The sequence below is a fragment of the Nuphar pumila genome, chromosome 7 (genome assembly GCF_984573655.1).
Source record: "Nuphar pumila chromosome 7, dmNupPumi1.hap1.1, whole genome shotgun sequence".
In the NCBI taxonomy this organism is placed as follows: domain Eukaryota; kingdom Viridiplantae; phylum Streptophyta; class Magnoliopsida; order Nymphaeales; family Nymphaeaceae; genus Nuphar; species Nuphar pumila.
Window position 1 is genome coordinate 42,818,031 of NC_143255.1, and position 17,649 is coordinate 42,835,679.

The following is a 17,649-nucleotide window of genomic DNA, read 5'->3' on the forward strand; positions in this document are numbered from 1 at the left end:
CGATACAAGTAACAATACGACACTTATAACCTTGTTCTACTCAATGGTTCCTTACCTTCATTAGTACCAAAAATTTGCCCCATACACACACACATTTTTTACTTTAGTTTCTCTGCTATCAACTTGATTATGATTCATTTTTTGTTACCTTCTCACAGCTATCAAGATCTAGTATGAAGGCTATACATGTTCCTTTTTTTATTTTTTGCTTTGATCCTTTAATTTTTCTCAGGTGCTTATTATCCAACAAAAAGAATTAACAAAAAAGGTTACACTGGAAACACTAGGTAGATATGCTACAACTTTGTAACATGATCAAATGTAGCATCTATGTTCTATAAGAAATAACCTCTTACAAATGCATAATATGCTTTAGTTCTTTTTCAAAACAAGGATCTGGACAGAACAGCTTCTTTTCCTACTAAATTCAAAGTTTCAAACACATGCCTTTCAAAAATTTGGCAAAAAAACAAAACATGTTAACAGGAAAAGTGTTAAAACCAGTCAAACTGCAAAAAATGTTTCAACAAAAGAAAATATACCTTATTTGCTGAAGCACAGAAAATAACTCACGGACATAAACTGGGCGTGGGAGTGAAAGAAGTGACTGTGTCTGTCGGCAAGCTTGTGCTACATCACCTATACAAGTCATACAAGAAGATAATTATACCATGAGATTGTTAATATCATGGACAAAAAAAGGCAGTAATAGAACAACAATTAGAGCAGTCATACAAGGTCCTACCAAGATCTCCTAAGCTATTGTACATTTCTCTTATTTTGGACCTGTTTGTTCCACATGCCTCTTCTATTGCTGAAGCTACAAGACTGGAACCAACATTTAACTCCTGATAAGGTATAAAAATCATGAAATAATTACACAGGCATCTTAATCTGAAGAAAAGTTTTACGAAAAGAAAGGTCCACAGCATATCCTTCCACCACCACCACCCCCAACCCCACCTCACCCCACCCCTCCTGCCCAGTCCAACAATTAAGTATCTAAAACACTGACTGCGGGAATAACTTATAACCAATACCATAGCAAACATCAGCAATTCAAATATAATTAGAAAGTACTATCAACATAATTAGGCCTTCTATTAAACTTAAGAAATTTTATATTAGCATGCTACTTTTGGAGAAATCGTGCCCTTAATTCTAAAGAATCGTTCTAACTTGAACATAACACAAAAGAAGTTAAGAACCAATAGACACAAACCTTCTAAACAAGTAGAGAACCAGGAAACAAATACCGTGGATGAAATCATTGATTAGCCAGAGCTCATCTAGATCAGAAACTTATCCAAATCAGAAGTTGTAAACATGCAAAAAATTTGGTCATGCATACGAAACATGCTAGAGGACATATGCATGTTATGTTTCTAAATTATTTACCATTGTTTAAAAACTTGATGGGTCAACCTCACTGCCAAGACTTGTAGGACTCTCTTGTCCAAGTAATTGGATTGAACCAAGCCACAAGTCAATAGGGTCGAGTCACCATGTCATACGTATAAAAATACAGAGAGTTGCATACTGTTAAAATATATGTAACTAAACTATATATATGTCTATATATATGTGTATAATACCCGATAGGGGTATTATCAACTTTTCACATAGTTGTTTTAGTAAACAACTATTTCTTTTTTTCGTTTTTTTTTGTCTCAAAACCCAACCCCAAAAGGGTCCCACATAGAGTCGTTGGGGCCCCCAACGGTCACATTTGTGAGCGTTGGGGGCTCCCAACGACTCTATGGGAGCCCCCTTTTGGCTCTTCTTTTGAGACCCATTGTGGGTGTATAAATAGGGGTGAACCCCTTTGTATTCAATGAGCTCTAGAGCTCTCTCTTTCAATAAAGAGTATTTATTTTTAGTTTGTGCCTTTCTCAAGGCTTGTTTATGTTGTCTCATAGTGGACTTGGCTATTATCTCTCTTGTGTATTGGTCCATTGTTGGTCATTGTGAATGCTTTTAGCATTCTTTATTTTTCTGCATACTTCATTACACACCACACATTTGTATTCATCTCACATGGAGAAGAACCTTGCTTACTTTTTTTAATTATACTTATACATTTTTTAATTGAACATCACACACACACACACACACACACATGTGCATGAACCCACCTAACAAACCGACCCCCCCCCCACACACACACACACCCCAAAACACAAACATACACACACAAACACAAGGGAAAAATGGAAAGGCTTTTCTTCAATTTGGTCACCTTTTTTCTTGGTAGTAAAAGGCAGCGAAATCTAAATTTTTGTTGAACAAAGAAATTTACATCTTCAGTGCATGTTGTGCTAGAAGGATATAAGCGGAAGCTTATGGGTTCAATTTAGCATTTGCCTTATCAAATTATTTCCTATGTCACAGGGATTCGGCTAGCAGGGTGCCGCACCCGCGTCGACGCGACTCGACGTGGGTGCGGGTGCGGCACCGAGTGCGGTCAACCCGATCCTGGGTGCGTTGACCGCACCCAGGGTCATTTCGATCCATTTTTGTTTGGATTTTTTTTTAAAAAAAATTGCCCTATGAAATGGGCTGCAGAATTTAAAAAAAAAAAATTGGACAATTGTGCTACTCTTGTTTTATAAAGGGGCACTTGTGTCCACAACATCTGACGAGCTTTGTTGGCATCCCATGCTATTCCTGCCTCCAAACCAGAGTTACCGGAAGCGCCTAGGCAAAAGGGGAAGCGCGCTTCCCCGAAGCGCGCTTCGGAAGCGCGAAACGTCGCGCTTCCGAAGCGTGAGGGGAAGCGTCCCCCTTTTTTGGGAAGCGCGCTTCCCTTTTATGGGAAGCGCGTCCCCCTTTTATGGGAAACGCGCTTCCCCCACGCTTCCCCCACGCTTCCCCCACGTTTCCCCCACGCTTCCCCCTCGCTTCCCCATTTTTTTCATTTTTTCGCTTCCCCCTCGCTTCCGGTTCGCTTCCTAGGTCGCTTCCGGTTCGCTTCCTAGGTCGTTTCCGAGACGGTTCGGAATTTTCTTCTAAGTGGTCCCACGCTTCCCCGCTTCCTAAATTTTTGAAAGTGCCTCGCTTCCCGCTCCCGCTTCCCGTATCGCTTCCCGCTCCCGCTTCCTCGACTGGTAACTCTGCTCCAAACAATTAATTCACAGCGTTGGAAAACATACTGTTAACTTGGAAATGATGATCCATCTTCCTCAAAAATTAAAACCAAAATTCAAGAGCCTTTTGAAGTCTTTATGCTTCAACCAACGAGATCCTTTTTCGTCAAGGATTTTCTCTCTCCATAATAAATGATAATGGTGGTGGTAGAGCCTTGGTGGCTATTTGTATTCACTTTTCTCCTGACGAGATGGGTGCTCTAGCCGTAGCCTTGTGTAGACCTCTCTTTTCCACATGTCAAATCCAATAAATTTCTTTTAGTTGTCATCTGTATGCGACTGTATATAAAATAAAATTTGAAGAACCCTAGGCAGTGGCGTGGCAGTGGCATCGTAGGCCTCGTGAAGACGCTCTCTCCAACAAACCACGTCAAACCTTTCACTTATATTTTTTTTCGTGAAGACCAGGGAGTTTCAGACATGATTGAATCATGACAGTCAGCAGAACGCAGCAGGCTGGGTCGATCATATTGCCAATCCTTTCGGTTCATCAATTTTGTCTTGTTGAGCTAAAGTACACAACAAGCAAAACGTGAGTAACAAGTCTTCAAACAAACACACCAGCAAAAAAAACTAAACCCCGACCTGCGCCGGGGGTATATATATATATATATATATATATATATATATATATATATATATATATATATATATATATATATATATATATATATATATTACATTTTTGCCCCTGCCGCACCCCCGCACCCGGGTTTTTTGGAAGTGCCGAATCCCCGCACCCGCTCCCGCACCCGCACCCATGTGACATAGATTAATTCCCATAAGATAGAATTTGCTCACATACATCTTTTTGTACTAATTGATACTTTCAAGGACATGAATTTCATGAATAGCTTTACTAGCTACCATATGCCTATACAAGAAAGTCCATTTGGACCTATAAAATGACCCAAGATGTCAGAGACAACAAGATGTGCTTTGATGGCACAGATATCCCCCATACAAAGTGAATACTTTTCTTAGTTGTCTAATAGACGAGGAAGCAGACATTTTAATTCACCCATATTAGAGAAACAGAATGCATAGTAAAGAAATGCCTATCTAAAAAATGGAGAGCCTAAATTAACTAACCACATTCTGATAGTCGGGAGCAATCCTATTAGTGCACAGATACATGGCAGGGAGCACATCCTCAGGTGATAAGGCAAGCAAGCTGCAAGACATAAGTGAACAAGCACTGGTCAGAAGCACATTAAGCATGTAAAAAATTCTAAACAAGGCAGCATGTCTGCTGAAAAGCAATGAAGGCATACAACAAACTTTGGGGAGGAGGATTGGAAGAAAAAGCCAAATAAACCTTCTGAACATGTTGCATAGCATGGCAGTGACTTTTAACCTCCCTCTTTCATGTTCTACCAACTCAAAAGTGCGTGCAAGATGCAAATAAGGTGCAGGTTGCCCCACACTCCAGCATGCTGCAAAGGAATTCATCATTCTTTAAGATACAAAATATTATTGCTCAAACAACAAAAATGTGCAAAATCTGAAAGATCCAGCCCACCCCTAAGTGGATTTTTGATAAAACAATTGGAATATGTAAAACACGCTAGAGCCACCCACCATGCTCAAGAGGTGAATACATTTCAGGAGGTAACGACCCAAAATTTGCTGATGTGTTGAGTTGATCTCCTTTACCACATAAACTAGGCATATATATCACTTTCTCCTGACAAATGTTTTCTTTTGTGGGGCTGGCATCACTCAGAACGGTGTGACATTTAAACGGCATGCTGCAAGAACCCACTTTACTGTCAACATCCTCAACCGAGCCAGTGGATTCATTGTAGAAAAGATCCAAAGCAAGACTAACATCACCTTTTCCCTTCACCAATAAGATTGTAGCTTGATCTACAGTTATATTGCTATCCAGTATATGAAGAAGCTGAGATAGTTTTCCTCCGTCTATGCTGGTTGCTTCATGAATAAGCTCATCCTTTACCTGCTGATCAGCTGCACCATCCAAACCACCATCTAGAGGAACATTATTTTGCATTTTACCAAAGAACTTCGTAATTGTAACTTGTTTGTAATTGTCTGACTTCAAATTCACGGATGCTCTTGCTTTTTTCTTTGATTTATTTGTCCCAAATGCATCCCTTTTTCTAGAACAGGGAAGTTTTGGCAGGGGAGATTTTGTTGGCTGACTTAAGCGGCTCATTGAGAACATGCTACTCTTTTGTTCCTCTGTTTTACAAGAAAGAGATGTCGTTGGTTGACTTGAGCTGCTCATTGAGAACACGCTACTCGTTTGTTCCTCTGTTTTACAAGAAAGAGATTTTGTTGGTTGACTTGAGCTGCTCATCGAGAACATGCTACTCGTTTGTTCCTCTGTTTTACAAGAAAGAGATTTTGTTGGTTGACTTGAGCTGCTCATCGAGAACATGCTACTCGTTTGTTCCTCTGTTTTACAAGAAAGAACCATTGATCCTAACATGGGAAGTGAACTTGAAGCAGAAACTGAACTTTCTGAAGGCCCACCAACAGACTTTGTATCAAGCATCTGCCTGGAACCGGTTCTACTTTGAGAAACAACCTGCTCGTGTAGTTCCCTTTCACATTCATAGAAAAGGGATACTGCTTCAATAATATCCCCTCTTGATTCACCGAGTAGACTTACCATCTGAGACATTGTTACCCACTCGGGCAAACAATCTCGAAGTTCTTGTATGCTTGCTTCCACATTCGATTCTGTACTTGCAGAGTCTGAAATCACCACCCCAGCTACCAAAGGGGAACATGCAGCAGCTTCTCCACTCACTTCCAACACAGTGCTGGAACGAGAATTTAGCTCCCTTTCATTTTCCTTTGGAGAATCCAACTGCAGTTCACACTGAGCAGATTCCACTTCTGACTCTTGATTTTCCAGATGATCCTCCATATGTAGTTCCAGACCAACACCATCATCTTCGTTCACAAAACCAGTTTCCAGCTTCTGGGGCTCAGGCCTACTCAGGGACTTCGAATGGAACGCCTTCAAGAAGCCTAATTTATTGGCCATCTCATCCATCAATCCAGAAAAATGCTTGGAGACATCACGATGATATGCACTATCTGATTTCTTCCCATTTCCCACACCTACAGTCGGAACAACGCCCTTCGGTCTCAAGAAACTCATATACTGCCTAAGCTCGTCATAACTAGAATGTTCACTGTACGGAACAAGATGAATCTCACACGAATCCTTAACTCTCACAATAAAGTCGTCGCGTTTTGCACAAAAAACCCATCCCGTCGGAACGAAACCGACCGCTCTCGAATACTTTCTCGCATCCAATATTTTCTTCATGTTCAAGAAATTAGGCCGAAAGCAAGGCCAAGTCTCACCCAGTTCGCTCCAACCAACCACGTGAACATCACTGGCAGAAGCATCAACCGTGAATTCCCCACTCCCTCCCAACCCCAATTCATTCAATATCACCATTTTCCTAGCATCAACGAACACGGGGCACCCAATGCGACGAGAAATCTCCAGCAAGATCTTTTCCTTCCCAATAACATAAGTCGAAACAAGGAAAAGAACAGAATTTCTCTTGCCCACTTCATTATTCTCATTACAGGCCCTATTCCTGATCCTTTCTATGGTTTTCACTACATATTCAATCGAGTCGCCTTGCGACGGAAAAACAAATCGAGGATTGCAGTAAGTAGTATCCAGGAAAACAGCATCAGAGCCAACAAATTCATTCAGAAAACGATCGTTTAGCATTGAATTAGAAAACCTCATATCTCCGGTGTGAACATACCTCTCCTCCCGGCCTCCAGGCTCGCAAACCTTGATCAGAATCTGAACGGCACCGGGGCAGTGATTCGCGTCAACGAACGTGACCTCGCACCCGTCGATCCGAACCGGGCGGCCGAGTTCGACGGGGACGACAAAGCAGTCGAGCATGTTGAGGCAGGCGGCACAGAGGCGGGCGGTGACGGGCGAGCAGAAGACGAGTCCCCTGGACCAGTTGGGGCTGAGGCCGGCGTAGTGGTCAGCGTGAAAGTGGGAGAGGAAGTAAGCGACGGAGAAGGGGCCGGAGGAGCGGAATCCGTCGACGACGAAGCGGGTGCCGGGGATCCGCTTGGAAGCCGGGAAGTTGGGAGGGAAAGGAGGGAGAGGGGAGCTCTCTGAGAGGAGTTTGAAGGAGATCGGTGGAGAGGAGTTGTGGAGAGGGCGGAGGGCAGAGGACAGGGAGAAGCGGTGGAGGAAGAGGGAGGAGGAGTCGATTTCTTGGGCTTCGGCCTCGGGATGGGAGAGGGTGGCCATGGTGGGATTAGGGTTTCACATTCTAGAGAGAGAGAGAGAGCTGCAGAGAGAAGGTGGCGGGTCTTTTACAGGGACGGAATGGTTGCGCTTCCCGCGCTTGCCACTTGGCAATTGTACATGATGGGACCCAAAATGGTGTGGCCTGTGATACACTGGACACATAGACACTGAGACGACACGTACGGCAAATGCTATTATAACATTTTATTTCATGTTTTAAAGAATGCCTTAAAAAATGCATGTTGTGGGGGTGAAAAGATGAGACACACAAACATTTGTCCATTAAGCACCTGATCGCCATCCATCGTGGGGACACAGGCCTGTCAGTTGTGGGGACAGACATAAATTTTGAGTCATATGATTGCACCTGATCCGAATCATGTTGTGGGACCCACTTGCAATGCATAGTTAAAATCGGTTCACTACGTAAATCGGTTTCTTTAAAAAAACTAAGAATAGAATCGAATCGTTTGTGATTTGTAAAATAAACAACTTTTTGTGTAATACCTCTGAATTTTTCAGAATTTATTTAAATTAATAAAGAGAAATTTTTGTCTCAATTTCCAATTTAATTTCTAAATAAAAAATAAAAGTGAATGATATTTTAAAATTGAATTTCAAGTTAATTTAAATATATATTGCATTTAACTTGAAATTAAACTCCACTTGAAATTAAACTCCACGTGAAATTAGAATTTGAGTAGAATTTAGAATTAATTTCATGAGAATGTAAATTTGGATCTAATTAAGTTTAAATTAAAAATTGGATCTAGCATTTGGATTTGGATCTTATATAGTTTTGAAAATTTTTTTTGAGTTGGATATGGATATGTGTCTAACCCAAATTGAATTGGATTCAATTCGGATTTGAGTTTAAATAGGAAACTTAGGTTAAGAATCTAATTTAAAAAATTAAATATTTAAAATCTTTTATGATAAGTAGGATCCAAGGGTGGCTCGCCCCCCTTGTAGGCCCTCTTACTTGGATAGAAATTTTCATAAAAAAAACCTTATCTACCTAAGATATTGTTTTAATTGAAAAAGATAATTTAAAAATATTCTACAAAATTAAAAGAGACATAAGGGGAAATATAAATCCTATAAAATAGGCATGTGGAGGGACTCACCCTCCTAGGTGGGCCCCTCTTACATAATAGGGGGCCCACCTTAAGTGGAATCGACCTATTTGAAATAAGAGAGAAAGGAGAGTGGATCGTCCCCCACTCTTCTTCAACAGAATTAATAAAGAAAAATAAAAAAAGAGGCAACTTATCTTGAGAGGGTCACCAATATTGGAAGATAGGTGCACCTCACTCTCTTTTTTCTAATTGAGGTCTCCCACAAGGTTAATAGCGATGATTTTTCTCACCATTATTGCTTTATTTCTTACCACTATTGACCTATAATGACAAGAATTCTCATTGATAAGTTATCGAAAATAAATGGTCATTGTTGACCAGTAACATTGATATTTATAGGTAGCCATTAAAGGTGACCCAACACTAACGAGATTAATCGCTGGAATTGAGAGCAATAATAACGGCGAGATTGTTTCAATGGCTATATATCCTATAACAATGAGATTTCTGGCTCATTGTTATAGGGTACATATAAGTTATAACAATTTTGTTTTGCCATTATAGCCTATAATGGTGAGCATTAACTCACAATTGTAGGCTATAACACGAAGAATTAACTCATTGTTATAGGATAGCTATAACAGCGAAACAGGGATCTCGCCTATAATTGTGAGATAGGAATGTCACTGTTATAGGTTATAAACCTATAAATTTAAAACTAAAAATTAGTTCTTATTTTTTTTTATATTCACATTTACACTTCAAATGCATACACTTCCAATACACTTTAAATATATATTTCAACAAAAACTTTAATTATATTAAAATAACAACTGAAACATATATTCAACAAAAACTTCAAATACATTTCAAACATACATTCTCAGACATTCAACTTCAAACTCACTACATCCTCTCCAAGCTTACAACAAACACACTTTAAATACAAACCCCTTACACTCCTTTCATTGTCTTTAAGACTGCAACAAACATATACACTTCCATAATTTACATAAATCAAAATTTAATTGTAGCAATTGTAACAAAAAGTTTAGAAATTAAAACATATACTTTACAAAGTGTGAGTTACTTACAAAGTTGTCTTCTCCTTCGCTACACATAAATGTCATTGTTATAAGCTATAAATCTGCAAATTTAAAACAAAAAATTGGTTTAATTTTTTTTAATTCACATTTACACTTTAAATGCATACACTTTTAATATACTTCAAATATATATATATATATATATATATATATATATATATATATATATATATATATATATATATATATATACACACATACTTTCAATGAAAACTTCAAATATACACTCCAAACATACATCCTTAAACATTCAACTTCAAACCCACTATATAATCTCCAAGACTGCAATAAACATACTTTAAATACAAACCCCTTACACTCCCTACAGCATCTTCAACTATGCAACAAACATATATACTTCTATAATTTACATAAATCAAAATCTAATTATAGCAATTATATCAAAGAGTTTAGAAATCAAAACTAAGAGAATAAGAATCTTGCCCTTGTTTGTAGAACACACTCGCCGTTGGTTTCTGCTCATCTATTTTAGTCTACAAATAACAAATTTAGAATCTATTAGATCAAACATATTTAGCACAATACTATATAAAAAAATAAACTTAGAAAATAAAAAACTTACCCTCTTTTGATACCTTTGGAGCTATGAAGATGATCTACCGGTATGTTAAACTGTTTGTTTTGCTTTATTCACCAAACTTTTTCACACTTTAGAGTCAACTCCCTTGAGAGGATGTTGTTATGTTGCATTGCGTAACAGAATCAACATTTATTTTCCACGAAATTATGCATCAAAATATTTATTAATCATTCCCTAAATCAGCTCAGTGTAACGACATGGGATCTTCATCGATGGTGTGGAAGATAATGAACCAACCCCTCTGCAATCAGCCTCCTGATATGCATAATTGTCCTGTTATTCATTTTGTTCTATCGAAGATGATCTCGTATATATTTCTCGGTATTATCTTTTGTGCTACATGCATTTCGCTATTTGTGAGATCTCTAATATAAAATACTAACATAGCTTGAAAGGCTAAAATAAAGAAATCCTCTTGGTATGGTCGGTGAGACATGTTGATACATGTAAAGTATTCATTCTTACATATGTGCATATTATCAAACAAATAACATCTAAATGTATACACCCAATGTCGTCCTATATATTTAAATTTGATAATATCCTTTAGAACACTGTAATAATCTAAATCAGGCTTCCCTACATCAGCTTCACACGTAACCATTACCTCACTATTTTGAAAACTATGGTCTTAACCTCGAGACTATGTATAAAACCCGATTTCATTTAGATCACAAGTTCGATATGACTGTGATTAGTGCTTAGGTCCTCTTTTAAGACTTCGTAATTCTAGAGAAGCATTCACGTGATTTTGTAGAAACTAACTTGCAAACTCTTGAGCATGTCGTATTATAGCTTCCTAAACATTATTGTACAAGCTATGGATTATCTATTGTGTTCTCTTAAATACAACTCAAATTTAAAATAATTGTTCAGTACATACCTATAAGATTTTGTACAATCCCATTATGAAAGTATAATTGGTAAACTGCCTCCGGCTTTCACGCGAATGTCATGTGAGAATATAGACAAACCATGTGTCATTGTTGTGGTAGGCTTATCATTGTATTCATCTCAACTATTAAATATAACATTAATACCGCTAAAATACATTAAGCAAAAGATCACACATTCTGTTGAAATATATGCTTCAGCAATAAAAGCTTTTGATCGTGCTTTGTTCTTTACAGTTTGCTTTATTTTACCGAAGAATCTCTCAATCGGATACATCCAACAATATTGTATTGGTCCAACAAGTTTGACCTCACGAGATGAATGGCTAAGTGCACTATAATGGTAAAAATGTGAGTAAAAATATATTCTCCAAAGTGCATAAGATTACTAAAATATTTTCCTTAATCTTTATTAAAATGTCTCTTCTCAACACTCTTGCATACAACATTCTCAACATATCGCTCTGACGGATTAAAGGTATGTTGATTGTCTTCTTTATACATCCATGAACTATAATAGGAAGTAGGAACTAGAAGAAGACATCACTATCATGACTCTTTATTCTTGAAATTTTAGTATCATTTATGTTTGTGCATTTCCCAATGTTAGATGCATAGCTATAAAAAAAATTACATCCTTCAATAAATTAAAAAACTTCTTATGCTTACTCAAAAATATGTATTGTGTATGTGGTTTTCTTGGTGTTGCACCGCTTCTGTCTAAGTGCAGGTGACGACACATTTTTTTTAGTATTAAATTTTTTTATAATTTTTTGTTGTCCCTTGTTTTTCTCTTCACATTGAGCGGTGTATATAAGATATTGTCACATGTGTTCTTCTTAACATGCATCACATCTAAGTTATGTCTTAGCTTTAATGATGACCAACTTGGTAGTTAGAAAAATATGTTTTTATGTCAAATTGAGATATCGTTGATTGCCAGCATGTTCTTTTTTTTCTACAAACCCATACTTTTTTTAAATCAACAGTAACATTACTTAACTATACCTCCATTTCACATTCAGATAATTCATTTGGTAGCCCTTTAAGCTCCACTTTACCGTCAAACTATTTTTTTTTAATAACGCCATGGGCGATCTTCTAGTAAGAATCAACGATGTGACCTATAAAATTGTATCAAGGTTGCAAATTGAACAAGCAAGATTTCCCTTCGTAGACCACCCTGATAAGTCGCCATATGCTAAAAAATCATTGATAGTTCACATTGTTGTCGTTCACATCTGAAATATCTTTTTGGTTAATGTGTAGTACGTGCTAATGCCTTCATCCTATAACGCTTGCAAATTTTTGATTAGCGGTTGTGTGTAAACATCTATTTCATTTTCAGGTGTCTTTGGTTGAGGGATGAGTAGAGAAAGTTATATAAAGAGATCTTTCATATACATCCATAGAGGCATATTATATGGCAATAATACTACAGGTCATGTGTTGTATGATTGGCTCATATTTTTTAATGGATTGAAATTGTTGCTTTTCAAGCCGAGACAAACATTGCAAGGTTCTACTATGAATGATATATGTTATTTGTTAAACTTTTTTCACACTGCCGAATCTGATGAATGAATTAGTATGTTCTCATTATTTGCACATTGGGTCTTGTGCCACCTCATATTATATGTTGTTTTCATTGTCATGATAAGCACTGCAACCTCGATTTTACAAAAAAAACATCATAACACCTTTCGAGAAACTTTCATTCTTTCACCTTTGTGTGGTTCATATCTTTAAGCATTTCACTTTGGGCATGTTATGTTCTTCTCATGCTCCTCTTAGAAAAGCACACAATCATTCATGTATGCATCTATCTTTACACAATCAAAGTCGATGCAACTCACACATTTATTTGCCTCAGAGTAAGAGTTTAACAATCTTTTATATTCGGGCAATGCCTCCTTCAAAAAATTAATAAGCATGTTGAACGATCTGTTACTCAAATTGTTCATTGTTTTGATATGTATCATCTTTAAATAAAAGTTGGTTTTGTGAACTTTATACAACCTGAATATCTCACTATCTCACTTTGGGCATCACCCATTAAGTTTTGAAGAGGCATGTGTTCACCATCAACAACTAGATCCAATGTTGTCTCATAATAACGTCGTCCAACATTTCTTCAACCTGATAATGAACCCCTGTGGTATCCTCACTTTCATCATGATATACATGCATTGCATCTATGTAGGTTTGGGTCACACTCACATGAGACTAAATATATTTTGTTGTAGAACCATGTTCAATCAAGTGTAGTTCAATCAGTGGTAGAACTTTATATTTTTTATTCTTGCAGACCCAATATGGGCATCGTATCCTACCGGCGTAATCAACATGTGCAAGTGACACTTCAAGGAATCGATCAATTCTATATGTATAAGTTTCAGAACTTTCATCATGATTGTATATCTATGATTGATCCATATTCATATACGGTGACCCGACTATATTCAATAAGAGAACCTTTGATCAGTGACATAAAAAATAATAAAAAACTTAAGCATTTAATTAGTTTATTAAAAAAACCAATAACTTAAACCCTAAAATACATCAATATTCTAACAAAATCAAACATTCGTAGTGGGTCTTTATGGTGTAATAACAAAAAAGGGTCAGTATAATCTTTATTTTCGCTCTCTCTCTCTCTATATATATATATGTATATATATATATATATATGTATGTATATAATTTTTTTTAAGTGAGGTAAAACGTTTATTGAAGAAAAAGAATAAGTTCTAAAGTTATAAGAAGTTACTAAAACAACTAAAGCATTACAAAGAGTTAAATCATCAAAACTGATAGATTACACTTCCATAAACAACCCCTCTTTACAAGTCAACTTTATAGTGCACCTATTAAACAACCACATTCATGTTATCCATAGTAGAACACGACCATGACTAGGAAAAGCATTTCCATCACCAAACCCCTTTTATAATTCAACTTTGTAGTGCACCCATCAAACAAACACATTCAGGCTATCCAAAACAAAAACACAATCGTGACATTTAAAAATTGCTAGGCATGAATGTGATCATCGCAAAATTTTTCCTCTCTTGCGGTTTCTCTCTCTTCCTTCTCTTTTTCCTTTTTAACCTCTATTTCTCCTTTTTTAGGGGAGAAATGAAAAGACACAAAAGAAGAGAGAAAAGAAAATAAAAGAAGAGAGAAGATGAACTCTTTTGCGGGGTCTCACTTAACCTTGATTTGAAAAATATTTAAAAAATTACTCACCTCCGTTTTGAGATATATTGCGGGAAAATGGAGAGACGGGATTCGCTCGTCGGTACAAGGTTCAACTGTTCATGGCGCCTTTACCAAGGGTAATCGAACCAAGGATCGAATTTGTGCCTTTTGCTTTGCCTAAATAGTATCTAAGAATTTATTCTAAGTCTAAGTGCACACAAAATCATGCTTGTGCAATGCAAGGATGTATGCTCTTTTCAAAAAAATGGTTTTGGAAATCTCCAAGTGTTCTGAGATGAGCTTGATAATGGAGTGAAGAAATGATTGAATCTAACTTAGAACTTGAGATAGATCAGGGATTTGAAGTTCTAAGTCTTTGAAATAATCAGAGCTGGGAAAATAAATCTTTGAATTGGGAAAGAATGATTTGAAAAAGGAAAAAGGAAGGAAATTTCAAAGTCAGAAGATGGACTTTGAACTTAGAGATAAAATTTGAAATGGAATTGAATTTAAAATTTGAAATCAGGATGAAATTTGAATCCAAAGTCTGGATCTTAAATAGAGTTGAAATCCAAGATGAAATTTAATTTTGGATTTAGAATCGTAAATGGGAATTGATTCCGAAATCTGAGATCCAATGATGAAGTTGAATTTTGAGTTTTAAATGGAATTGGATCCAAGATCTGGAATCCAAGGTAGATTTGGATTTGAAATCTAGAATTTAAGATGGAATTTGAATTCTGGATCCTAAATGGAATTTGGATCTGAGATCCAAAAATGGAATTAGATCTGAAGTCTGAGATCCAAAATGGAATTGGATTCTGGATCCTAAAATGGATTTGGATCTGAAGTCTGAGATCCAAGATGAGATTGGATTATGGATCCTAAAATGGATTTTGGATCTAAAGTCTGAAATCCAAGGTGAAGTTGGATTCTGGATCTAGAATCCTAAATGGGGATTGGATCTGGAGTTCGAGATCCAAAAGTAGAGATTGTAATTGAAAATCTGGATCCAAGTTGGGATTAGGATCTAACTTTGGATTTGGATTCTGAAAGTTCAAATGAGACTTTTGAAGATGGATCTGGGTTTTGAAAACCCAGATTGAATTTAAAACTTAGGAAAGGTTTAAGCTTTGAGATGCAGAATTAATCTCAAACTTTGATTTTGAAGGTGATAAACTTGATTTTGAATTTTGAAATCAGAAGATGGATCAGAAACTTCAAAGTTTAAATTAAACTTTGAAGTTTGATTTTGATTTAGAATTTGAATTTTGGGATATACAAATGAATTTCAAAGTCAAATTGGACTTCAAATTTGAAACTTGAATTTGGAATTTCGAAGTTGATTGGAACTTTGAAATTCGATTTGAAAATTTTGAAGTTTTTGAAATGAATTTGAAATTTCAAAGTCAAATTATACTTTGAAATCGAATTTTGAATCTTGAAAATGAGATAAAATTGAATTTGAGTCTATAAATAAGATTTAGTTTGAGAAATAAGAAAAGAATCACTTGAAATTTTGAAAAAGGAATTTTTAAAAATATGATGCAATTCTATGTTAAATGATGAATGAATTTAAAGAACTTGAAATTAGATTTTTGAAAAGTTATTTTATTTTTTAAATGAATTAAAATAAGATTGAAGATATAATACATCCTTGACTATGGTCATTGAATGTATTATATAATAATCATATCTGAATTCAAAATGAAGAATAAAATACATTTTAGTGTTTTTATAGAGTTTAAAATGAAATTAATTCTCAATATATCCTGACTATGGCCATTGATATATATATTGAATTAATTTTAAATTAAACTCTGATAAAAGAAGGAAATATTTGAAAACATAATGATTTTTTAAGAGGATCCAGTGTGAATCCAATGTTATTTTATATAAAAAAAAAATCTTAAGTTTTGTTTACATCCTGACTATGACCATTGATGTAAATCATCAACTTAGGATAGATTATCTCTTACGAAATGTTGCACGTGTCATTCATGTTTCACCATTGTGAGATTTTGAAAAATAAAGGCAAAAAAAAAAATATGAGAACAAGTAATTCATGGTATTTATAATGCTCATTCATTCTAATTTAAGACTTGGAAATGTAGATTTTTTTTTAAGATCTAACTATTACAACACATAAAATTGAATTCACAACTCCAAGTAATGATCTTTTCCTCATATTCTCGTGCAAAAAAAAAACACTTGATTAATATGAAAATAGAAGAAAATTGTATATAGATGTCAATGGTAAAATACTCATATGTCAATATGTATATGATGAAGAAGATGGGAAGTGATATATATATACTTATATTCATGTATACGTACATATCTATATATATATGTATAATCATATATATATATATATATATATATATACATGTGCATATATTACACATGATGTACAGGCAACATAGGTGTTGATGAAGAAGAAATACAACAAGGAGATATACAATGTAAAGTGGTTCTGTGAGAATGAGTGACATAGCCATACGTGCAGCTAGAAGGTTGAGTGAAGTGGGTAAGCTAATACATCTAGATACATCAACCTGTTTTCCTCATAATTCATCATGATATCGATTTCTTTAAATTTGAGCTGTAAATCTGAACTCTCTTTTAGTTGTCAAACTAGTTATTGCAGATAATGTTTATCCCAAATTCATAAATACTTATCCTAAATACATGAACACAACTGAAACAGACCCACAAAATAAAATGAACAATAACAGCCTACAGAGAGGAAATACATGGAAAGTAGAATTTGAATGAGACTTATACAAAAGAAGGAACAAAGTTGTGATGCATCAGATCAATAGAAACAATGAATGTAATGAACTACCAAGATGAAATCAAAGACGTAATAAGCTAAAGAAGGCCCAAAATAATGTACTGGAGGTGATGCTCATCTCGAATGTTTAATGGAAGGCTTCCTTTGATGCGTTTCCCTTATGCTGGAAAACTTTGAGCTGCCTGACAGTCTCCTTTGCTATATCAATGCTACCTGTCTAACATAAATATTTATGAGATATTCACTAATAGCCAATGATGCAAGGTTGATGGTGCTGTGATGTGTGCAAGTAAGGATAAGGTACAATGAAAGGGATCATTTCAGCATTTATGAGTAAATGAAGGTGAAGTGGGTGCTACTGCAGAATTGTGGATAAACTACATATTGCTTCTATGGAAATTATGCAATAGTGGCATATCCTGACATGAAAGTGACCTACAGGAGATGAATGTAACAGAAACAACGAGCATGATAGATGCGATTATGAATCAATGCCATTGTATTGTGAGTCCATTCATAGGCAAGTAACACACAACGTCCCAAAGTTTATCAG

General features: G+C 35.9%; 1 protein-coding gene across 1 annotated transcript in view; it reads right to left on the reverse strand.

Moving 5' to 3' along the window:
- Positions 1-7,419, reverse strand: part of LIG6 (DNA LIGASE 6) — an 83,665-nt gene extending 76,246 nt beyond the window's left edge. Inside the window, exons 1-5 of the mRNA XM_090013151.1 lie at positions 4,728-7,419; positions 4,465-4,582; positions 4,239-4,320; positions 746-848; positions 543-639 (exon numbers count right to left, since the gene is read on the reverse strand). Coding sequence (XP_089869277.1) covers positions 543-639; positions 746-848; positions 4,239-4,320; positions 4,465-4,582; positions 4,728-7,419 — 3,092 coding nt within the window. The remainder of the gene's footprint in view (positions 1-542; positions 640-745; positions 849-4,238; positions 4,321-4,464; positions 4,583-4,727) is intronic.
- Positions 7,420-17,649: the final 10,230 nt, after the last annotated feature.